This window comes from Salmo salar, chromosome ssa14, assembly GCF_905237065.1.
Source record: "Salmo salar chromosome ssa14, Ssal_v3.1, whole genome shotgun sequence".
Classification (NCBI taxonomy): domain Eukaryota; kingdom Metazoa; phylum Chordata; class Actinopteri; order Salmoniformes; family Salmonidae; genus Salmo; species Salmo salar.
In genome coordinates this window covers 93,202,614-93,227,280 of record NC_059455.1, presented here as the reverse complement: position 1 = coordinate 93,227,280, position 24,667 = coordinate 93,202,614, and the positions used below count along the sequence as shown (strand labels likewise).

General features: G+C 43.6%; 1 protein-coding gene across 1 annotated transcript; it reads left to right on the top strand.

Moving 5' to 3' along the window:
• The first annotated feature begins 793 nt into the window (after positions 1–793).
• Positions 794–24,594, top strand: LOC106570660 (phosphatidylinositol-3-phosphatase SAC1-A). The gene is made up of 20 exons (XM_045695038.1): positions 794–1,072; positions 3,003–3,100; positions 3,911–3,985; positions 4,357–4,484; positions 7,203–7,352; positions 9,229–9,288; positions 9,551–9,584; positions 10,723–10,824; positions 10,998–11,083; positions 12,901–12,987; positions 13,103–13,171; positions 16,454–16,533; positions 16,665–16,763; positions 17,202–17,340; positions 17,841–17,910; positions 19,797–19,869; positions 20,240–20,333; positions 20,550–20,642; positions 20,850–20,907; positions 21,117–24,594. The coding sequence occupies exons 1-20, from the start codon at positions 1,044–1,046 to the stop codon at positions 21,251–21,253; spliced, it is 1,761 nt and encodes a 586-aa protein (XP_045550994.1). The 5' UTR covers positions 794–1,043; the 3' UTR covers positions 21,254–24,594.
• Positions 24,595–24,667: the final 73 nt, after the last annotated feature.

Genomic DNA, 24,667 nt, shown 5'->3' with positions numbered 1-24,667 from the left:
CAACCCTAACAGTATAAATCTGTCGTTCTGCCCCTGAACAAGGCAGTTAACCTGCTGTTCCTAGGCCGTCATTGTGAATAAGAATTGACTTAAAACTCTCTGAGATAGGCGTCCTACTAGCGGGACAACTTCCGGTGAAAGTGGAGGGCACGCAATTCAAATAAATAATCATAAAAATGATGGATATTAAACATTTAGGTACATACAAGTGTCTTATATTGGTTGAAAGCTTAAATTCTTGTTAATCTAACTGCACTGTCCGATTTACAGTAGCTATTACAGCGAAAGCATGCCATACGATGGTTTGAGGACGGTGCCCCACATCTAAATATCTTTCCACCGGCACAGGTTTCATTGAGCTAGGCTGAAACACCTGCATTTTGGAGCTGCCTTACTCAAGAAAACAAAAAAGAGACCATGTTTATATGTGGCTTTATTAACTCAATGATATAAACAGGCCCTGCCCCGAATGACGGGTAGTCACTGCATTATTGTAATCCTTTTCTGAATATTCGATGGGGGTTATTGACGTCAACCACCTGAATTAAACTAGCCTCATGTCATGAATATGCATAGCCATCTGGAGACAACTCTGATATGTAGTGTTTTTTTCTCAAATTTGCCGGGATGTCACGTGTCCTACTTACGTCAGTATGCTCGTAACAACTTAAGCATTACGAAACTTATATTCGATCAAATAAACCTCAAGTAGCAAATAAGCCATTATTTTTTTTTGTTTACCAAATTCGACACTCATTGACCGACATACAAAAACTCCATGCTTGGAGGGCTTAACAACGAAAAACCGCCACCAGCTGGAGGTAGACTGATTTTCCTCGGTGTTGGTGTTGGGCTTCTCTCTTCCTCTTCCTCTCTAATACCTCAGTGCACTGAGTTTGCAGATTTTTTTATTTATTTTTAACGTTTTTTATTAATTTCCCGCAACCAGTAGTGGGCGGCAATACACCATTTCCGGTGTTGTCCGCCGTAAAACACCACCACCGAAGAAGATTATTAAGGTCAGATTGATACAAGAAGTGAAGATGCCGACTGCCTACGAGAGGTTCAATTTGTAAGTATTGTGCTTCTCTTTTAAATGTAATTAAACGACACCGATCAAGTATACTCAATATCAGGTTCACGGTTTCACCCAAAGAGACGACGTGTCATAATCTTCTCATGAATTTCAAAATTCGGGTTGACATCAGTTAGTTAGCTTAATTGCCTGTTTAATGCTAGCTAAAGCTAACAATCAATGGCAATCCAGTCTAGAACTCGCTTAACTACCTAGTTAACAAGCTAACTACCTATTTGTCTAGATTAATGGCACGACGAAATTACATTAATGTTGTATAAGCAGTTGCCTGTCATTTCAGTTTCGTAGTCAGCTAATTAGCTTGTGTAGTTGCAATTTTAAAAAATAAAATAAAAAAACATAATTGTCTTATTGTTTGCTGGTAAACAAGTCATATGGATAAGCAGCAGGGGTAACACTGACCAGAGACCTGGTCTTTCAGCTATATGATATACAATACATGGAGTAGCCTACAGGGTGGGCAATCAGACCAATGGTATATCAGTCCAAGTTTTGCATAACATTTTATTTTTTGCTATCTTTGTAGTGGGTGTGACACACTTTGCAGGACATATTGGGCAACATTGGGTTGGGGATCTGAATAGCTGACTGAGTGGCTCAAAATGACAAGTAAACGGGCCAAGTCAGTAGTAGATGTATTAACACAACAATGGTGCTCATGAAGTATTGATGCTGTATCAGAGGTGGCACTGATAGCTCGTTGAGAATAGGTATCTGCCAATACAACGGCCATGAACAGGTTCTAACCTACTTTTGGTTGTTAAATTCAGTCACAACTTCATGTCAAGTCATGCAAGCAGCCAATATGGAGTGGTTGTTATGCCAGCAGTGTATCTGGTTGTCCCAGGCTTTCCTGTGGCATGAGAATATGTTGAAAAGCCCCTAACAATAAGGCTTTTGTCTGGCAGAAACTTCTCCTCAGTCCTCACTTATAGCTCAGGGTAGTGCATGGCGGCACTCCATTCTACAGACTTTGTCGCCCAGAAATGAGGCCACGTGTTTCTGGTGCTGGATTTTCAAGCTCTGAGAAAGCCTGCTTGTAGGTTAAGTTGTTCAGCCCGTTTATGCTGCTATAGGAAATCAATCATAGCCAGAGACAGAGAAACACCTTTGTTACACGGTACATTGTTCTTTGCCGTTCCTTTTAGGCCTAAATGTTCTTTGTTTGCACAGGCGTGGATGAGCTTTTGTAGGCTAGGCTTACTCTGTTTTGTGTCATACAAGACCTAGGCTAAGACAAGTGTTGCAGTCTTTCTTTGTCTCTTGCTGAATGCACCATTTTTAAGCCTAATCATTGAAGCAATTCATGTGGTACAAAACTCACTGACAGGCAGTGGTGTAGAAGAGAGTTGTCTTAATGCAGACAGTTGCAATGCTCAGTCCTCTTGAGCGAACCTGTTTAAACGTCTGACGGTGCAGGTCTGTTGTGATATTAAGCTTACATCATTACATGCCATGCTCTCTAAGCTCAGCAAGAAATGGGACAAGCAGTGCAACATGTAACTATGGAGACAGAAACCACCAAGTTGCTTATTCTGGTATTTCCTCTGTCTGACGTCACCACTGTGGCACTGGCAAGCAAGCTAAACATAAACCGTCGCTGTGTAGCCATTGTTCTTCCGGTTTGGTGCAGGACAGTGCTTCTTCAGACTGTAGTGTTAATCAGTTGGCATTATCCACGTTTGTCTGCCTGTCTGCCCTGTGATTAATAATCCTGAGGTTTATTACATCTCTGTAATGTGCTGCATCTCAGGTGGCCGATAACCTTTCTGTACATTTCACTCTTTATTGCTCTTCATGTCACTGGATGTTCTCTGTAACGTGCTCCGGGTTGAAGTATTCCCTAGGTACTTCACCCTAGTCCGCAACATACTTGAACCTCGTTATTCCCCCTCCCTTCCCACAGGCACACCAGCCCAGAGAAGTTCTACATTGAGGCCTGTGATGATGGGGTGGAGGCAGTTCTGGCCATCGACAGGGTGTCCAATGAGATGACCCTGACTGGTAAGACTTAGTGCACAATGTAGCAAAACGCTTTGCAACAGAACCAAAAGCAAGCATTTCTTAATAGATTAATTCAGGTATGTTCCTCCCTGTTTTGGCTTCCGTTTGGATTCTAGTGAATACGATGCTAGTGGCTTCAATGGGAAGATTGTCAACACAAAACAGAAATACGCTGCCATTGATTGGCGTGAGTCAAGAGTTCAGGGTCAATACCGTTAGAATCCCTGTCAGTTGATATGGACATGAAGCTGCTCTGAGTTGCTATGTAAATAGTGGACCCCTGCTCATGGTTCTAACCATGCCATGACCCTTCAATGGCCCCATCTCATACTCTGTACGAGTGCCTTGCCTCGTTGCCGAGAGGGTTTTTCTAGGTATCCAATGGAGTTCCTGAAGTGAGGAAGTTATGAATAGTGGCCGTGGCCAATGGCTCTGTTTCTGATCAACGTTTTATAGACCCTCCTCTGTGCCACAGAGACGTGTAGATGTTTTTAAAGCTAGTTTCCTGCAGTTCTACGCATGTTGCCGTGGCTTACACTGTGTTCTTATGGTATCCCAGTGACTTAAACATTTATTACAAAATCAATTCCATTACCTTTTCAGAAATGTGGATTCTCCCAGTCTGGTTTTTATTTTGGTGATTGTTAGTTCTCAGATTATATTTTAAGATGTATCGCTCCATATCTTTTCTACATACGTTATGGTATATCTGGTTTGAGTTTTTTTTAATGTTTATACTGAAAAAACGTTTTACCATCTCAAAAACGAAACGATTAAGGTGAAACACTGATTTTACTCTTATTTCTTTAGGGAAGAAGGATGTTCCGCCGTCAGCCAACACCAGGCCCATCTGTGGCATCATGGGGACCGTCCGCCTGGTGGCAGGTAGGTCCACAGCCTGACCACACTGGGCTGGTCCTGTATATGTTGTCACACAAGATGTAGGCCTACCACTTTGTGCGCCCCAACAATATCTCCTTAATTCTGAAGGGTGGACTCGTTCACTACTTCCCACAAATCTAAAAACATTGGATTGGTGGAGGCGTGGTCTAGCCACTAGTGGGAGTTTCCACCATATTCCTTAGAGCAGTAATTTACTTTCAAATGAGTTGGAAGTGAACAAGTGCACACTTTGGAAGAACGGAGAGCTCATTTGGACGTAACTTCCGTCTTGTCCCACAAGATGTAACGCGTCACTGTTTAGATATGGGGCTGACCAGCCTGCCCTGTTAACCCATGGATTTCCCCTCTCACAGGGATGTACCTGATTGTCATCACCAAGAAGAGGAACGTGGGCAGCCTCTTGGGTCACGCTGTGTGGAAGGCAGTGGATTTTGATGTCATTTCCTACAAAAAGACTGTGCTTCACCTCACTGAGAACCAGGTGACAAACACGCTCTGGCACATTTTTAGGGATATTTTTTATTTTTTTTGTATGTTATTTAAATTTGTTTCATTTTAGACTATAGTTAGAAACAGAGGGAGAGACAGGCAAGTGAGAGAACAGTAGGAAGGGTGGCTGTGTTTATTGAACCCCAGTCTCTGGTGGTAAATGGCGTATATGTGACTAGCCAGGGTTGTTACCACTTCCTATTCCAATATGCAGCACTGTCAGCTGATTTTGTTTCAGCCTCTTTCTAGATACTGTATGTGTATTCATTGATAATTGTTGCATGTTATCAGTACACAAGGAGAATTTGGTTAGAATTTATCCTAGTGTTTGCCAAGCAGTAGGGAAAGCACACTCCCATGGAAACAGTCCACAGCTCTGAGGAAATGGCCAATATACAGTGTCTTTGAACCAAAGGGGACCTAGCTACAGTAGTGTTAGGATGGCTAACAGACAGTAGCTTTTGAACTAGATCGAACCTCCTGTTTCAACAACAAGCTGCTTTGCCTTTACTCCCTACTGTTGGAATCACACAATGACAAAGTTAGTATGTAATTTCAGTGACGCAGGCCATGTACATTATTCATCAAGGCTGGCTATTCCTGTAGTGCTAATTGAAAGAGCAGCCTTGGCTTGAGACTGTAAGGTTACATCACAAATGGTATCCTTTTCCCTATACTACTTTTGATGGGACTCTAGTGCACTACAAAGGGAATAGGGTGCCATTTGGGACTTAACTTAAGTCATTGTAACTGCCACCGGGGAGTTTAGAGACGTACCACAGCCCGGCCGGAGCAACGCTGGCCAACGGCCCGGCCGGAGCAACGCTGGCCAACGGCCCGGCCGGAGCAACGCTGGCCAACGGCCCGGCCGGAGCAAGTTTACACTGAATTGCCTTTATTAAGGAAAATGTAATTTGTCACTGATTTTAAAAAATATATATACATACATATTTTATTTTTGGCCCATACACCACCACTCTTTTAGAGGACAGAAATAAACATACAGTGCCTTGCGAAAGTATTCGGCCCCCTTGAACTTTTTGACCTTTTGCCACATTTCAGGCTTCAAACGTAAAGATATAAAACTGTAATTTTTTGTGAAGAATCAACAACAAGTGGGACACAATTATGAAGTGGAACGAAATTTATTGGATATTTCAAACTTTTTTAACAAATAAAAAACTGAAAAATTGGCCGTGCAAAATTATTCTTGTGCAGATGTTGAGTCCAGAGGCAGTTCGGAACTCGGTCGTGAGTGTTGCAACAGAGGACAGACAACTTTTACACGCTTCAGCACTCGGCGGTCCCGTTCTGGGAGCTTGTGTGGCCTACCACTTCGTGGCTGAGACGTTGTTGCTCCTAGACGTTTCCACTTTACAATAACAGCACTTACAGTTGACCAGGGCAGCTCTAGCAGGGCAGAAATTTGACGAACTGACTTGTTGGAAAGGTGGCATCCTATGATGGTGCCACATTGAAATTCACTGAGCTCTTCAATACGGGCCCAGCCTACTGCCAATGTTTTTGTTCTATTTTTATACACCTGTCAGCAACGGGTGTGTCCACATACGGGTGTGTCCACATGTACATGGTTGTCACACTGTTTACTTGATGTTTTAAAGAAAGACATATTTTATTAGAATGGTCAGTGAAAGTTAAGTTTAGACCTAAATGCTTCAAGCGTTTAATACTTTTCATATTTCCATGAATGCCGTAGTGGAAACTGGGGCTGGAGATTAGTTTTGGAGGTGTTTTAATAAACATGAATGATTCCAAATGCCACCCTATTCCCTATGCAGTGAACTACTTTTGACCAGAGCACCCGGGGTGTGGGGAGAGAAGACAGACTGCACTCACTAGCAAAAACAGGATATAAAGTGCTGACATAATGCAGGGAAGCAGCTGCAGCCTCGTAGTGGGTGAGGAGGTATAGGACGAATCTCATTTGTATTTCCTTGCATCCTCTCTCCTTGCCGCCTCTTCAGAACGCATTGGAGAAGACCTGAGGAGGAACCTTGGACCTTCTCCAATACTGTTGAGAAGGACACAAGCAGATAGGATGTGAGGGATCGCGACAAGACGCTTTGGGAGAAGTCCTTGTGGGCGTACCCGGAGAGTCATTCATGTCTGTCTTCTCTCGCTCTCCCCCTCTCTCCCTGGGCTAACTGGCTTAGCATCCAGAATACAGATCCTATTAGACATGTGGAGGGAGGGGCCTTAATGCCTGGGGTTGCTCGGTAGCTGAAGTAAGAAGGGAATAGGGTGCTGCCGTTTGGGACGCAGAGATCATTAGAGGTTATCCATCCTAACCTCCACGTGCAGTAAAGCCCTGTGAGGGAGGTGAAGTGGACAAGGTTTAGATGGAAATCTAAAGACGGAGGGCTATTGTAATACGGAAATGTCAGCCATGCAATAACATAGTTTATATATATATATAGCCCCTTTATTTATTTCTTTTTTTTTTACTCACTGGAGTCAATTGAGGCTGTGATACTGCTAATACTGACAATTTGATTCAGATGTATTTAAGTTGTTTATTGGTCGCCTGGTAAGATTTATTTCCATGTTTCTATAGCATGCTCTTTTAATTTCATATGATAACATCCCTGGCTTAACAGCCTCTTCTCACATTTCACATATACAACTCCTACAAACTGCACTGTCATGAGTTGTGCCCAGCCAGCTAATCTATGTTCTCTCCTCTCTCCAGACGCAAGACAACAAGACATTCCTGTCCATGATTAACAACGTGCTGACGACAGATGGATTCTACTTCTGCACTGACTATGACCTGACCCACACCCTTCAGAGACTGGCCAACGTCAGCCACGACTTCCAGGAGATGAGCCTGCTGGAGAGGGTGAGGAGAGAGAGAGAGAGAGGACTATTGTTTCTCTGGAATAAAGACCCTTTCCAGAAACAACCCTAGACCTTTCATAACCCTCTAGGCTCTTTTGTAGACCTGGAAAGATTTCGATATGAGCAGTATGGTAAACTATCTACCTCTATCAGAGGGCAAACACTCGTTTTATTTGTGTGTGACATTGCGGCCAGCTGTTTTTACTCGACACGAGGTGGTTAAATGGAAATGCATCCTAGCAGGAAATTGTCGCATCTATTTTATATGCAAAAAAATGTTTTTTTTATAAAGCACAGGACAAATGAACAGAACACAGCTAGAGGCTGCACTCTTCACTATATAGTACTTTACTTTGAAACATGTTCCATAGGGTGACGGTATGGGGGGGGCGGACGGGGAACGGTATGGGGGGGCGGACGGAACGGTATGGGGTGGCGGGCGGACGGGGAACGGTATGGGGGGCGGACGGGGAACGGTATGGGGGCGGACGGGGAACGGTATGGGGGGCGGACGGGAACGGTATGGGGGGGCCGGACGGGGAACGGTATGGGGGCGGGCGGACGGGGAACGGTATGGGGGCGGATGGGGAACAGATAGTGACTCCTGTTCCATGTCTAAACTAGGGCCACACGTTCTTCTCACCATCAAACCAGTTGAACAAGGTTTCATTGGAGAAGAAAGTGAAAATCCTGTACACTATGTACACCTTCTGCACACGAGAGTAATGCCTCAGCTGAGACTGAGAAGGGGGGGGTTGAAAAGGTCAATGTGTGTGTACACATGAGGGCAAGGTGACTAGTGTGGTTTACATGCATGGCAGGAGCCCAAACGCCACAGTTAATCTGGCAGTGACACTCCTCCAATATGGACGAGCCATGGATAACATCTAATGGGATAATACCACCAGGTAGATGAGACAGACCACATCCTGTGAAATATCTATTTTTAGACCAACATCTTTGATAATACTCTCTGACCTCAGTCTTCGTGGCTGACTAGCTTGGTACACAGTAAAACAACTCTTATGCTCCTGAAATAAGCACTTCATCTAGATTTGAAAGAATTGGTTAGTTAAAAGCAATGGGGCGGTTAGCTCCACCTTGCCCTCGTCTAATCAGAGTAGTGGTGGAAGCTTTTAGGAGAATTGCGCGCTAATACATTGGCGACAGCATGTATGCCCTACCACATATGTTTCATGTCTCAGGGTATAGCCTGCCAAAGCCAGCATGTATAGAATGCCCTACCACATATGTTTCATGTCTCAGGGTATAGCCTGCCAAAGCCAGCATGTATAGAATGCGATAATTAACTAATATTTGCCGTATTCTAAACAATTCTCTTCTGCCAACGTATTGCCATGGCGAACTTGTACTCCTGTAGATCTGTAATAATTGGATGGTGAAACTTGTCAGCCAATCAGAAAAGAAAGGCGAAGCAATTCGCCTTGTCCTGCAGAGAAACACAAGCAGTAGGCATTTAGAATTAAATGTGGAGTTTTGTAGTTACGGAGACATCACGTGCCCTGCATACCTTCCAAATTATTCGGCAATAATATTTTTTGTTGTTGTGGGGGAACAGTTTCCATCATTTGTTGCCATAAGGAAAGTTGGACAGAATTAAAAATCCACCCCTGTCAAACAGATAAATGTTGTACGATCTTTAGAAAATGTTTCCTATATCAGCCTTTTACATTACACATGTTGCAGTGATTTTAAAAAAAAGAAAAAGTATTTTCTGTAATAAATGGAACGCTCGGTCAATGGAAACCTGGCTATTGTCTGCTCAAACGGATTCAGTGGAAATAATTTACTGCAGGTTAGACGGATTAAGGAATTGATTGACTCTATGACTGACTGATTGGTTCTCCTGTTTCTAGGCAGATCAGAGGTTTGTGTGGAATGGAAGCCTCCTGAGAGAGTTCCTTACCCAGCCGGAGGTGAGTGATATGAAGATGACATCACAACACCTCAACCTGTTTGCATTATAACACATGTCCACAGTCTTAATTCATTGTATCTTATTCTGACGTATCAGAGGTAATAGTATTAGAATATGGACAAGATAACATCAACCTTACCCTTTCGAAATGATCTGTTTTAACAATAACTCACTATAGATGACCACAGTCGTTGTTCTTCGTTGTAATATATCCAGTGACAAAGTTTCAAAAAAAATATTATCTTTGTTTCCCTTTTCAGCTCCACAAGTTTGCGATCCCTGTTGTCCATGGATGTATCCTTTTCACCGTCTTGCTTTGTTCCCACTGATCTTTCTTGTAGTAATAATCAGTGGAACCACATAAGAGTTTGAATGGGTCTCTGAGTGTTCCAAGAACCAATTTCAACTCAGTGGAACTTAAATCATTCCCTCAGGGGCACTTTAGAAAGCCATTGCAAGGTCACAAATGATAGCATCCTCCACTTAGCGTGCAAGTACATTAGCATCCTCCACTTAGCGTGCAAGTACATTAGCATCCTCCACTTAGCGTGCAAGTACGTTAGCATCCTCCACTTAGCGTGCAAGTACGTTAGCATCCTCCACTTAGCGTGCAAGTACGTTAGCATCCTCCACTTAGCGTGCAAGTACGTTAGCATCCTCCACTTAGCGTGCAAGTACGTTAGCATCCTCCACTTAGCGTGCAAGTACGTTAGCATCCTCCACTTAGCGTGCAAGTACGTTAGCATCCTCCACTTAGCGTGCAAGTACGTTAGCATCCTCCACTTAGCGTGCAAGTACGTTAGCATCCTCCACTTAGCGTGCAAGACGTTAGCATCCTCCACTTAGCGTGCAAGTACGTTAGCATCCTCCACTTAGCGTGCAAGTACGTTAGCATCCTCCACTTAGCGTGCAAATGCGTTAGCATCCTCCACTTAGCGTGCAAGTACGTTAGCATCCTCCACTTAGCGTGCAAGTACGTTAGCATCCTCCACTTAGCGTGCAAGTACGTTAGCATCCTCCACTTAGCGTGCAAGTACGTTAGCATCCTCCACTTAGCGTGCAAGTACGTTAGCATCCTCCACTTAGCGTGCAAGTACGTTAGCATCCTCCACTTAGCGTGCAAGTACGTTAGCATCCTCCACTTAGCGTGCAAGTACGTTAGCATCCTCCACTTAGCGTGCAAGTACGTTAGCATCCTCCACTTAGCGTGCAAGTACGTTAGCATCCTCCACTTAGCGTGCAAGTACGTTAGCATCCTCCACTTGGGTTAAGTCCCAAATGGCACCCTATTCCCTATATAGGGCACTACTTTTGCCCTGGTCAGTAGTGGTGCACTATATGGGGTATAAGGTGCCATTTGGGACGTGACCTTAGTACAATTTGGCCTGATGATGTAGCAGTGTATTAGGTGAGGTCCTTGACCCGGATCCAGTCGTCGTGATGAAGCCGTGCCGAGTCAACGGGAAGATCTTTGAATGGATCCTCATATCCAGGAGGAGCTGCTTCAGGGCTGGGGTCAGATACTACGTCAGAGGTAAGACACGGGTCACGTCCCGATTGGCACCCTGTGTCCTATGTAGTGCATTACTTTTGACCAGGGTCCATAGGGCTTTGGTGCCAATTGGGATGGAGCCATGGTACTGAGCAACACTGGAATGCTGCATAGGTAATATTCATTCTCTCATTATTCGTTTTTTTCCCCCTCAGGTATCGATTCTGAGGGCCACGCTGCTAACTTTGTGGAGACTGAACAAATTGTCCTGTACAATGGAGGAAGGGCTTCATTCGTACAGGTGAGTAGTGGTGGTAGCAGCGATGGCAGCGTGGGCAGTAGCAGCGCCAGCAGCAATAGTAGTGGTAGATGGTGGTCTGGGAAGAGTCTGGGAGAGAACGTATAGCCCTAGGCGATGCTGTTGGTTCATTCATTGTGCAGGGCGGCTTACAGTTAGCCTACAATTATAGTGAAATTGTATTTTATTTTGAAAAGCCTAGTTATAGGGATTTTTTAAAACATTTTAATAGTTAATTGGGTGACGCATTACCTTTAGCTGTACAGAAAATCTCACCACCGTGTGTTTCCATCTCCTCTCTCCTTTATTCCTTTCTGCAGTGTGCAGAGGGGCTGTCACCAGTCTAATGAAATATGTTTTGTTGTAAAAACATGTTACTATCAATGTTCCCGACCAGATTTCACTTGGTTTCCCAAAATGTAAGCACTGGATAGGAACAGGGTTGGAGAGCCCATGACATACAGAGTACTGGGTAACTACAGGAACGGGGTATGACATAGACTTTGGGCAGAATATTACCTGTCATGCAGCGAGAGCGTGTTCCTCAAACAGTGGTTTACACATGGAGTGAAATAAGTGTTATATTCATTTCTCAGCTGCTCATATTCAGCACAGCTCCGCTATAAAACCGAAGTAGCCTACCCAGCATCATTGAAAAACAGATCAGAGGGAAAACGTGCCGCCTCCATTCGGGCTATTGGAGTTCATACATATAACATGTATTTCATCTCTTGTTCCTGTTTGTTCCTGCCCATTTTAATAATGGGCCATTCTAAATCAAAACTAATTGTATGTTTTAGTAAAGAAAATATGATCATCTGTTCAGCCTGATGCAAGGAACAGATCACAAGCTTTAAAAAAATGACATGTGGGACTTCCTCAAATCATCAACAGCCTATAGAAGCATCATGCAGCCCGTATGTATGCATGTATGTGTTTTGATTTCTAAGACATTAAGGTTTATCATTTACAGGACCTGTTTCAAATGATCACTTTTACGCTCATCATAGCCACTTTGTGTACTTGCTCCGGAATGGGGGGACAAATGGCCATTATTTTATTCAGCTAAGTTCAAATATATTCTTCTTACTATAAAATAATGGCACTGGACTTATAAGCATATCTAGTCTGCTAAATGAACAAGCTTACAGCCTATGGCGTGGAGCATAGCCAGATAACATATAGTATCTAGTCTGATAAATGAACAAGCTTACAGCCTATGGCGTGGAGCATAGCCAGATAACATACAGTATCTAGTCTGCTAAATGAACAAGCTTACAGCCTATGGCGTGGAGCATAGCCAGATAACATACAGTATCTAGTCTGCTAAATGAACAAGCTTACAGCCTATGGCGTGGAGCATAGCCAGATAACATACAGTATCTAGTCTGCTAAATGAACAAGCTTACAGCCTATGGCGTGGAGCATAGCCAGATAACATACAGTAGACCAACTCATGTTCTGTTGTAAGGAAATACATTTTTTTTCATAATGCTTCTTTAGACCGGACTAAAGTAAATAATGGATTTATTTTGATGGTATATATTAAATGTATCTATTAGACATTATTTTTTTCTTTTTTTTTTTATGTAGATTTTCCAAAGGTGTGCATCAGCTGCTTGTATTCATTCAGCTTGAATGCACGGAGATGCTAAACGTGTTTGTCAATTACCGTGAGACCGGCAGTCTTTTGCATGACAGTAACCGGCTGGCAAAATTGAAAGACCGCCACAACCCTACTCTGAACCAATACAGAGAAATAAGAGCTTTTCAAAAAATATAATTTTTTAAATGTTATTAAATATGTTTTCCGTCCACAGACGCGAGGCTCCATGCCCTTCTTCTGGTCTCAGAGGCCCAACCTGAAATACAAGCCCAAACCACTGATCAGCAAGAACACCAATCACGTAAGGACTTTCATATCTTCTGGTAGTTTCCCTTTATCTATTGCACTACCCACTCTGTGGCTCTCTTGTCGACCAAATCCTCAATTAACTAATTCTCCCCCAACTGTCTTCCTAGATGGATGGCTTCCAGAGGCATTTTGACTCCCAGGTCCTCATCTATGGAAAGCAGACCATTCTGAACCTGGTAGGACCCAAATGTCTTTGAAGCCTCACGATGGCTAAAACATATCACAGCATTGTGAGAGAGAAGCATTAGAAAGATTGATATACACTGCTCAAAAAAATAAAGGGAACACTTAAACAACACAATGTAACTCCAAGTCAATCACACTTCTGTGAAATCAAACTGTCCACTTAGGAAGCAACACTGATTGACAATACATTTCACATGCTGTTGTGCAAATGGAATAGACAACAGGTGGAAATTATAGGCAATTAGCAAGACACCCCCAATAAAGGAGTGGTTCAGCAGGTGGTGACCACAGACCACTTCTCAGTTCCTATGCTTCCTGGCTGATGTTTTGGTCACTTTTGAATGCTGGCGGTGCTTTCACTCTAGTGGTAGCATGAGACGGAGTCTACAACCCACACAAGTGTCTCAGGTAGTGCAGCTCATCCAGGATGGCACATCAATGCGAGCTGTGGCAAGAAGGTTTGCTGTGTCTGTCAGCGTAGTGTCCAGAGCATGGAGGTGCTACCAGGAGACAGGCCAGTACATCAGGAGACGTGGAGGAGGCCGTAGTAGGGCAACAACCCAGCAGCAGGACCGCTACCTCCGCCTTTGTGCAAGGAGGAGCAGGAGGAGCACTGCCAGAGCCCTGCAAAATGACCTCCAGCAGGCCACAAATGTGCATGTGTCTGCTCAAACGGTCAGAAACAGACTCCATGAGGGTGGTATGAGGGCCCGACGTCCACAGGTGGGGGTTGTGCTTACAGCCCAACACCGTGCAGGACGTTTGGCATTTGTCAGGGAACACCAAGATTGGCAAATTCGCCACTGGCGCCCTGTGCTCTTCACAGATGAAAGCAGGTTCACACTGAGCACGTGACAGACGTGACAGAGTCTGGAGACGCCGTGGAGAACGTTCTGCTGCCTGCAACATCCTCCAGCATGACCGGTTTGGCGGTGGGTCAGTCATGGTGTGGGGTGGCATTTCTTTGGGGGGCCGCACAGCCCTCCTTGTGCTCGCCAGAGGTAGCCTGACTGCCATTAGGTACCGAGATGAGATCCTCAGACCCCTTGTGAGACCATATGCTGGTGCAGTTGGCCCTGGGTTCCTCCTAATGCAAGACAATACTAGACCTCATGTGGCTGGAGTGTGTCAACAGTTCCTGCAAGAGGAATGCATTGATGCTATGGACCGCCTGTTCCCCAGACCTGAATCCAACTGAGCACATCTGGGACATCATGTCTCGCTCCATCCACCAACGCCATGTTGCACCACAGACTGTCCAGGAGTTGGCCTCAGGAGACCATCCGCCACCTCATCAGGAGCATGCCCAGGCGTTGTAGGGAGGTCATACAGGCACGTGGAGGCCACACACACACTACTGAGCCTCATTTTGACTTGTTTTAAGGACATTACATCAAAGTTGGATCAGCCTGTAGTGTGGTTTTCCACTTTAATTTTGAGTGTGACTCCAAATCCAGACCTCCATGGGTTGATAAATTGAATTTCCATTGATTATTTTTGTGTGATTTTGTTGTCGGCACATTCAACTATGTAAAGAAAAAAGTATTTAATAAGATTATTTCATTCATTCAGATCTAGGATGTTGTTTAAGTGTTCCCTTTATTTTTTTGAGCTGTATGTATGTATATGTGTGTGTGTGTGTGTCTGTGTATGTATATATGTATATATGTATGTATATATATATATATATATATATATATATATATATATATATATATATATATATATATATATATATATATATGTGTATATATATATATATATATAACTGAACAAAAATATAAACCCAACATGCAACAATTTCAAAGATTTTACTGAATTAAAGTTCATATAAGGAAATCGGTCAATTTAAATAAATTCATTGGGCCTTAATCAATGGATTTCACAGATATGCACAGATGCCTCATATTTTTTAAATGTAAAAGTAGGGACGTGGTTCAGAAACCAGTCAGTATCTGGTGTGACCACCATTTTGCCTCATGCAGCGCGACATCTCCTTCCTTCGCATAGAGTTGATCAGGCTGTTGATTATGGCCTGTGGAATGTTGTCCCACTCTTCAAAGGCGGTGCGAAGTTTCTGGATGTTGGTGGGAACTGGAACACGCTGTTGATCCAGGAGCATCCCAAACATGCTGAATGGGTGACATGTCTGGTGAATATGCAGGCCATGGAAGAACTGGGACATTTTCAGCTTCCAGGAATTGTGTACAGATCCTTGCTACATGGGGCTGTGCATTATCATGCTGAAGCATGAGGTGATGACGGCGGATGAATATCACGACAATAGGCCTCAGGATCAGGAATATCAGGATCTCGTCACGGTATCTCTGTGCATTCAAATTGCCATTGATAAAATGCAATTGTGTTTGTTGTTTAACTTATGCTTGCCTATACCATAACCCCACCGCCACCATGGGGCACTCTGTTCATAACATTGACATCAGCAAACCGCTCGCCCATATGACGCCATACACGCAGTTTGCCATCTGCCCGGTCTTCATCCGTGAAGAGCACACTTCTCCAGCGTGCCAGTGGAAATCGAAGATGAGCATTTGCCTGTTGAAGTTGGTTACAACACCAAATTGCAGTCAGATCAAGACCCTGGTGAGGTTGACGGGCACGCAGATGAGCTTCCCTGAGACGGTTTCTGACAGTTTGTGCAGAAATACTTCGGTTGTGAAAATCTACAGTTTCATCAGCTGTCCGGGTGGCTCGTCTCAGACGATCCCTCAGGTGAAGAAGCTGGATGTGGAGGTCCTGAGCTGGCAGGCGGTTGTGAGGCTGGTTGAACATACTGCCAAATTCTCTACAACAATATTGAGACGGCCTATGGTAGAGAAATGAAAATTCAATTGTTTGGCAACAGCTCTGGTGGACATTCCTGCAGTCAGCATGCCAATTGCGCCCTCCCTTAAAACTTGAGCCATCTCTGGCATTGTTGTGACACAACTGCACATTTTAGTAGCTTGTTCTTGTCCCCAGCAGAAGGTGCACCTGTAATGATCATGCTGTTTAATCAGCTTCTTGATATGCCACATCTGTCAGGTGGATAGATTATCTTGGCAAAGGAGAAATGCTCACTAACAGGGATGTAAACCAATTTGGTAACAATTGAGAGAAATAAGCTTTTTGTGCAGTATGGAACATTTCTGGGATCTTTTATTTCAGCTCATGAAACATGGGACAAACAATGAACATGTTGCATTTAACAAAGAAAAAAAAAAAAAAATGTTCAGTATAAGATGGTGTTTTTTTTCCCCTTCTTCCTCCAGATCAACCAGAAGGGTTCAGAGAAGCCACTGGAGCAAGCCTTTGCCAAGATGGTGACTGGCATGGAGAACAGCATGATCAAGTAAGAACCAAACACCGCTCTCCTGAACACCATCTCACCCATTGTCTTATCATTTCTATGATTTTTTTTTTTAGATGGAAGGATTCATTGATGGATCTAACACATCCACTCCTTGTTTCTTATGACTGCAGGTATGTAGCATTTGACTTCCACAAGGAGTGCAGCGGGATGAGATGGGATCGTCTGAGTATCCTGGTGGACAATGTGGCTGAGACACAAGATGAATACAGGTATTACTCTCCGTACTGACTATACACCAACAACCATACAAGACTCAGGTTAATGTTCTTTAGCAAGACGATTGGCATATGAACACAGGAGGCAAATTGTCTTCTCCTCTACCCTTTATCTCTGGTCTGTCTTCAGGGTACAATGCCAGTGATTACATTACAGTCAGTGACTTCTGAAATTCCTCTGGGCATTAGACTTTTCCCAGGCTGCATCCCAAGTGGCAGCCTATTCCCTTCCATTGGGGCTCAAGTTGATGGTGCACTATATAGGGAATAGGGTGCCATTTGGGACTCATATAGCCTTGTCTCCTGATGACCCCTCTGTTGTCTCCCTGCAGAGGGAGCGGTAGGTGGTGTTCCAACGTTACAGTGCTGTCACTGGCTCTGTGGATATGTGTTCTCCTAGCCTTGTCTCCTGACTCCTCTGTCTCCCTGCAGCTACTTCATGGTAGACACAGAGGGGAAGGTGTTGTCCCAGCAGAAGGGGACGTTCCGCAGTAACTGCATGGACTGTCTGGACCGCACCAACGTCATCCAGAGCATGCTGGCCCGCCGCTCCGTACAGTCCCAGCTACAGGTAGGAAGTCCTCCAGAGCTGGCCCGCCGCTCCGTACAGTCCCAGCTACAGGTGGGAGCTAGGAGGGTTGCACTCGTTATTACTTGAAACCCCCTTGTTTCACACACTGGGGCGTTATCCTTCTGACCGTTAGAGATGAGAGGCAGAGGGTTGAACAAAGACAACCAGTGGCTACTGTTTCCCAAAGTATTATTGCCAGTTTATTTTAGAGAACAAGCAGGGAGAGGTCTTCCCTGTGGCTCAGTTGGTAGAGCATGGTGTTTGCAACGCCAGCATGGTGTGTGCAACGCCAGGGTTGTGGGTTCGATTCCCACGGGGGGCCAGTACAACAACAACAAAAAATGCATGAAATGAAATGTATGTACTCACTACTGTAAGTCGCTCTGGATAAGAGCGTCTGCTAAATGACTAAAATGTAAACGACTGAGGCCTGTCCCTAGTTCCCGACCCTATCACCTTCTAAATGGACTTATGTATGCTTGTTTGGTGGTTGTCCACAGAGGATGGGTGTCCTGCATGTGGCCCAGCGGATTGAGGAACAGGCCGATTTTGAGAAGATCTATAAGAATGGTAAGTTGGCCCCGCCCCTCTACAGCCTATGAATGGCAGCTGCTTTAGGCCTTTTCACACTGCATTATCTTAGCCCAGGGTTTCTCCTAACCCTTAGCCCGGGACTTCTCCTAACCCTTAGCCCAGGGTTTCTCCTAACCCTTAGCCCAGGGTTTCTCCTAACCCTTAGCCCGGGACTTCTCCTAACCCTTAGCCCGGGACTTCTCCTAACCCTTAGCCCAGGGTTTCTCCTAACCCTTAGCCCGGGACTTCTCCTAACCCTTAGCCCAGGGTTTCTCCTAACCCTTAGCCCGGGACTTCTCCTAACCCTTAGCCCGGGACTTCTCCTAACCCTTAGCCCGGGACTTCTCCTAACCCTTAGCCCAGGGTTTCTCCTAACCCTTAGCCCGGGACTTCTCCTAACCCTTAGCCCAGGGGTTTCTCCTAACCCTTAGCCCAGGGTTTCTCCTAACCCTTAGCCCAGGGTTTCTCCTAACCCTTAGCCCGGGACTTCTCCTAACCCTTAGCCCAGGGTTTCTCCTAACCCTTAGCCCGGGACTTCTCCTAACCCTTAGTTAAAATCAGCCCTTGACTAAGGAGAGGATGTCAGCCCTTGACTAAGTGTAGTGTGTGTGTGAACGCAGATTTTGAGTGTCATATGAAGTTGATCTGTGGTCCCTCACACTATTCTTGGGTGACCACATGTCCCGAATTGTGTGGGACAGTCCCGCATTTTGTCCCTTTGTCCCGCAACCAAACAATAATGTCCCTAATTTAGGGTAAAAATTACACTCCCCCCCCCCCTTCACTACAAAAAGTGTGCTTCTGAGGAAGAGCTACAAAAGTAAATGGCTGTAATGGGCTGAAAGATATCCGGTAATTTCGTCTAAATTGTGAGGCTCTCCATGTTCATTAGTTTCTCATTCAACATATTTTCTGTTACTTCACTACCGTTTTTTTAAAAGCCTCCCTTCTTAACTGTTTTCCATTCCCTGAGAACAACCAGAAATGTTTCCTTGGCCAAATATTCCCAGCTCCACGTGGTCTCGTTTCTGCATCACCACATTTTGCGTGAGGCAAAAAGAGTAGGCTACGCGCATCAATCAATCAATCAATCAATCAATCAAGCTCGTTGGGCGCAGGGGTGTAGAGCTGCCAGAGCGCCTCCACCACTTCTCACAATGGTGCTTGTTTACTAAAATTCGTTCCGAGCGGGATCAATGTCTTGGAAGATCACACAATGTTTCATTTGTATTCTACATAACACAACCAAATATAATAACATTACTATCACACAACAACACCTAATTTCTTATTCTATTTTACGATGGTTAGCTGAATAGTCCCCAGAAAATGCTCATGCTGCCAAAACTCAAATGCAAGCCACTAGGAAGAATTTGCTTGGATTGAAACGAATACAGGAAGTATTCAGGAAGGCTATATACACTTAACACAATCTGCTCTAATTTGCTCATGGAAAAAGTAATTGAAAATCTAAATGCATATTCCCATGAAACTGATTGAGATCAAATTATTGCAGTTTTCATTGGTAAAACGTGAAGAATTATCATGAACTATTGGCTGATGGCCTATGGTGAAATGAGTTATGCCTAACTTGGTGTTTGAGGGTGTTAAATGTACACTTTTCTTGATACAATGTGTGTAGGCAGATGTTGTAATTGGAGGATGCATTTTGTGTGTATTCTGTAATGATATTTAATAGGCTACTCTGTCGGTACAAACTTTGAGAAATTCTGACGTCATTTACGGGGGGGTGCTGCCAACACTTTGTATTCGTGCAGGCTACACTGTCCCGCAAAATCATTCTGTTGTCCCGCATTTGGGTATTTCTCTGCTCACTAATAATGTCTGTCCGTGTTATCTATATTTTTGTTTCTCTGCACTAGCTTGGGCTGACAATGCCAACGCATGCGCCAAGCAGTACGCTGGCACGGGAGCCCTGAAGACTGACTTCACAAGGTATTGAACATCCGTGTGCTGCTGACCTACATGTCTTCAGACATTATGCTTGTGATGTTGAAGGTCAACTGTTGGTCGTGCGGCTTCAATTTGAGGTCCCTTGTGCTTAATTGATATGTGGACTTTCTAGGTACTAGCTGGTTGGTGTGTACAAGTAGATAATGTGCCTTTTTGGCCATGAGTTGTAGTGTTTTGATGGTTATTTTCTACACCAGATTGATGCCATTCAGTTAGTATTGCTATGTGGACATAATGGCAGACTGTCTTTCTGGTTATTTGTGACGCGTGTCACGCGTCCTTGTTGGGGGAAAGTTTCATATGTGTTGACGGTGATTGTTATTGATGTTTGTTATTTCCTGTCCTTCATCAGGACAGGGAAGAGGACCCAGATGGGTTTGGTGATGGACGGAGTGAACTCTGCCATCCGGTACTACAAGAATAACTTCTCTGACGGATTCAGACAAGTACGTCTGGTTTTTCAGTTTAAAAGCCTAGAAAAATGACATGAGTTAATTTAGTGAACTACATAAGGTAGTCAGTAATAAATTATTATATCAGAAATCTACTGTATAGTTGGAAGTTTTTTTTCTATAGACCAATATTGCTTTCCTCATTATTTTTGCTTTGTTAGTTGTCAGCCCTTTGTTGCTCAAAGGGTATGTGTGTTTTCTTGTCTCCAGGATTCCATTGATTTGTTCCTTGGAAACTATGCTGTTGATGAAACGGACAGCCCCACTCCACTCCGCATCCAGAAGGACTGGAAGTTCCTCACGGTCAGTCGCATCTTCATTACTGCTGAGAGATGGAGACCGGTATCATAGGAGTGGGGAGATGCCTTTTTCGGGATGTCCAGACTGATCAGTCATGTTTTGTCCATTCACTTTACACGACTAGATCTCTGGTCCTCTCCTCCCATTTTAATATGGAGTTCTGCCCCCCCCATACTATGAGTAATGTATTTTGTTATCTTTGTCTTGCAGCTGCCCATCATCATGGTGGTTGCATTCTCCATGTGTATCATCTGTCTCCTCATGGCTGGTAAGAAAACCACTGTTAATCTCCCTCTGACAAGTCAATTTTTGCCTTTTAACTCTAGCCCTACTAACTTCGGGACACAAGGGCGTGCTTGCTTGTTCTGGTTATGTCCATATCCATAAAATGTGTTGATCTCTGGTCACAAAAATCACTTTCTCTCTGTATATCTTTGTGTACTTTATTGGTTGTTCTCATGTCCCCCTCTTTCCCAGGTGACACATGGACTGAGACCCTGGCCTATTTGTTGTTCTGGGGCACTGCTGCTGCCGTCACCACTGCCGTCATAGTCTTCAACGGCCGTGACTTTGTGGACGCCCCCAAACTGGTGCAGAAAGAGAAGATGGACTGAACCTGTGTGTATGTGGAAAGCAGCTCGGCCCAGCATACTCCTATACCTCTTCATCTTCATTCAACTCTTCTTCCTCTTCTTCCTCCCGGCTGCTCGAGGCTCGGACTCTGTACTTAACTGCTCTCCACGCTGTCGTCCTAGGGGGGGCATCCCAAATGGCACCCTATTCCCTATATAGTGCACTTTAATGGGGTGCCATTTGGGAGGTAGCCTTATAGTTTCTATTGGGGTTTCTACTCAAACCCTGAACTCCAGTTTATCAGGCAGCAAACCCACTGAAGCTGGGCTGAACTGTAGTCTCCTATCAGACTCTCACACCTCCTTCACTTTCCAGGCCATCATCCTATTTCACATTCCTTAGATCATGGTGTATATTGACCTTATGTTTCATTTTGTTGTGTGGCGTTGGAGCGGGTTGGCGGTTGGCGTAGTCGGCCAACCGCGGTGACGGTTTAACCAACTTAAGGCACACACGGTTATTACAGAGGTCTCAGAAAACCTGTCATACTTCAGTGAATTGCAGTAGAGAATTCTTCATTTTCCATGAAGGCAATTTAAAAACAAGAGAATATTCATGTTATACATTAATTAATGTTTTCTTTGGTTTAACTTTTCTGTTTACTGTAATTTTTAAAATGCAATTATGTATTTTAAACTATAGGAATCCACAGAAAAACGGTTGGCATTTTCACAGGCACTAGAATGACGAATACATTGTTCAGAAAGATTACATGTTTTGGTTGTCCTCTTGAACGTAATAAGCCTTACTAAACTAATTTAAAGAAGAGCTATAAACTAGCTAGTTATCCTAGAGAAGAATGACGTGGTGGGGGGGAGAGTATGTCTTCCTACTATGAACATAATCATGTATAGTATTTATGATTCTATTTTTAAGTAAGAGTTTTGTGCTTCTCTTACCTTCTTATTTTTGCACTTTGGGTGAACATCTAAGAAGTTGCACATAGTATTTGATCTGAGAGGTGTGAAATCTTTCAATATTCATTCATTGTTGGTTATAGTGGTCACTATACCAGTGTTCTCCAACCCTGTTCCTGGAGAGCTACAGTCCTGTAGGTTCATTCCAACCCTTACCTAGCGCACCTGATTCTAATAATTAGCTATAGTCTTCCCTGTGGCTCGGTTGGTAGAGCATGGTGTTTGCAACGCCAGGGTTGTGGGTTCTATTCCCACAGGGTGCCAGTACAACAACAACAAAAAAATGCATGAAATGAAATGTATGAACTCACTACTGTAAGTCGCTCTGGATAAGAGCGTCTGCTAAATGACTAAAATGTAAATGTAGCTGGTTGATCAGCTGAATCGGGTTAGTTACAACTGGGGTTGAAGGTTTTCGCTTCAGGAGGGTAGCTCTCCAGGAACAGGGTCGGAGAGCCCTGCGCTATACCGTAGTTGTCATGTGGTGGCCATTTTCCAGCTGTTTATAATAACCTTGTCTTGTCAGTGTGTTTTTATAGTTGACGTCTCACACTATTTTGGAAGTGTTATGGTCTTGCTGAGTGTTTCCCCTAGCACTACTAAACCCTCAGTGGATTGAGTTTGACACTCCTGCTCTGGATCAGTGTTTTCCAAACCTGGTCCTCCAGGACCCCCCCCCAACAGTAAACCACTATTATTGTAACCCTTTACAAGCACACCTGATTCAACTAATCATCAAGCCCATCAATGAGCTGAACGAGGTGTGTTTTTGTAGCCCTTGACAATGAAACTGTTCTGTTGGAGGACCAGGGTTGGAAAACACTGATTTTAGATACTGCCTTTACAAGCTTGCCCCTCAATGGATGAGGGGGTGGACTAAAGATAATCATTCCTTGTTCTCATGAATATGTTTTGAGTATGATTTAATGGGTTTTCAGGGTGTTTCCAGATGTACTGTATTCATTAGAGATTGTATTGTAGACTGTTTGTTGCTATATGCCTATCTGTGCCTGCTTTCCAGCTCGGATTTCGATCTTGCATTCATAATACAGAAGTAGCTGTCATGGTGTAAATATTCTAGAACGTAATTGCAATTCCATTGCTCCTTTAGAATGTGTTATTGTAATCTGCCAGTGATTTACTACAAGCAGTTTTAGAGCTTTAGCTAAATTGGAATCATGTTGATATGCTAGAACTGTTTTATTCAAGCTGGGCAGTGGTAACCACAGAGGGGAGGACTAACTCAAGCTTGTTTACTGTGCTACCGTTATCTGTGTTTCCATGAACATATCCTTATAATTATATATACTGTATATTTTACATTAAGATTGTATGCTGAGCACTTAGTTGCAGAGACTATACTAAATGTAAAGATCAAGCAGTGACATTTTTTTGTTTCCTTTTTCTGGGTGTAACTTTAGAAGAAATGTTTCCTGGTCTTTCGTGTGAGTCAACAAGAGCATTTTAAAGGTGTATGATTTTCCTGGTGAATATTAGTTTTTTTTTATGGGGATTGGAAACTATCTTGGGCTTATGTTTTGAAAGTCTTTTATTTTGGAATATGGTTGTTGTATTCATGATTTAGTAGTGGATAATATTCCCCCCCCCCTCTTTCTTCATCACCATTCCTTGGTTGTTATTCAAAACCCTGAACATTAATTTCCTATGACCATAATACATTCTAACTGGACTGTGATGTAGCCTGGTCCCAGATCTGTTTGTGCTATAATGCCAATCCTTGTCATGACAAATTTTGTTTGGCATGACAATGGGTGACCATGGAATTCGAATGTTAGCACAAACAGACTGGAACCCAGGCTAGCTTTGAAGATTCTGGCTAGTAAATCAACTGAGGTCAGTTGTACACATACCTAAATATGGTCAATCCTCATTTACTTTTTTATTTTGCAAATGTAAGTGGCAGGCTGTTACTATGAAACTAGTTATTTATCGTCACAACGTGCTGTGACATTGGTTTGCTAGAAAGACCATATTCCCAGTTTGATGCCGTGTAACTTCAGAAAATGTAAAAAGAAAATGACATCCTTCAAAAATTGTTACTGAGTGGTTCAGGGATATGAGAGGATCAGTAGCTTGCTGCAGTTTTTAAAACCTTGACATCACATGGTTATACTTTTTTCAATCTGATTGGCTATAACCTAAAGAAAGTTCGATATTTAACTCGCAATGTAATTTAGAGGCTAGTTGCAGATGTCCAATTTCATAATGAATGGTCATATACCTGAATAGGCTATCCTGTCCTCTTGTCCGAGAACTAGGCGATGACCTGGCTGTGAATGCAATTATGTAAACTGTCAATTGACACATTATTCCCCACTTTGTAATTCCATGTGAGGTTTATGGATGATTTATCAATAAACGACTATTGAAAGAAAAAAATAAAATGTTTTTGTCTAAATTATTATTTTTTTAACATATTTTGGGCGTGAGTGGTATGATGGCACAAAACGATCTGGA

Excerpts from the sequence above, each read along its gene's own strand:
- LOC106570660 (XM_045695038.1), top strand. The coding sequence starts at position 1,044 with ATGCCGACTGCCTACGAGAGGTTCAATTT. Across the intron at positions 20,334-20,549 it reads TCTCTGACGGATTCAGACAA|GATTCCATTGATTTGTTCCT; the intron begins GTACGTCTGGTT and ends TCTTGTCTCCAG. Across the intron at positions 20,643-20,849 it reads AGGACTGGAAGTTCCTCACG|CTGCCCATCATCATGGTGGT; the intron begins GTCAGTCGCATC and ends TTTGTCTTGCAG.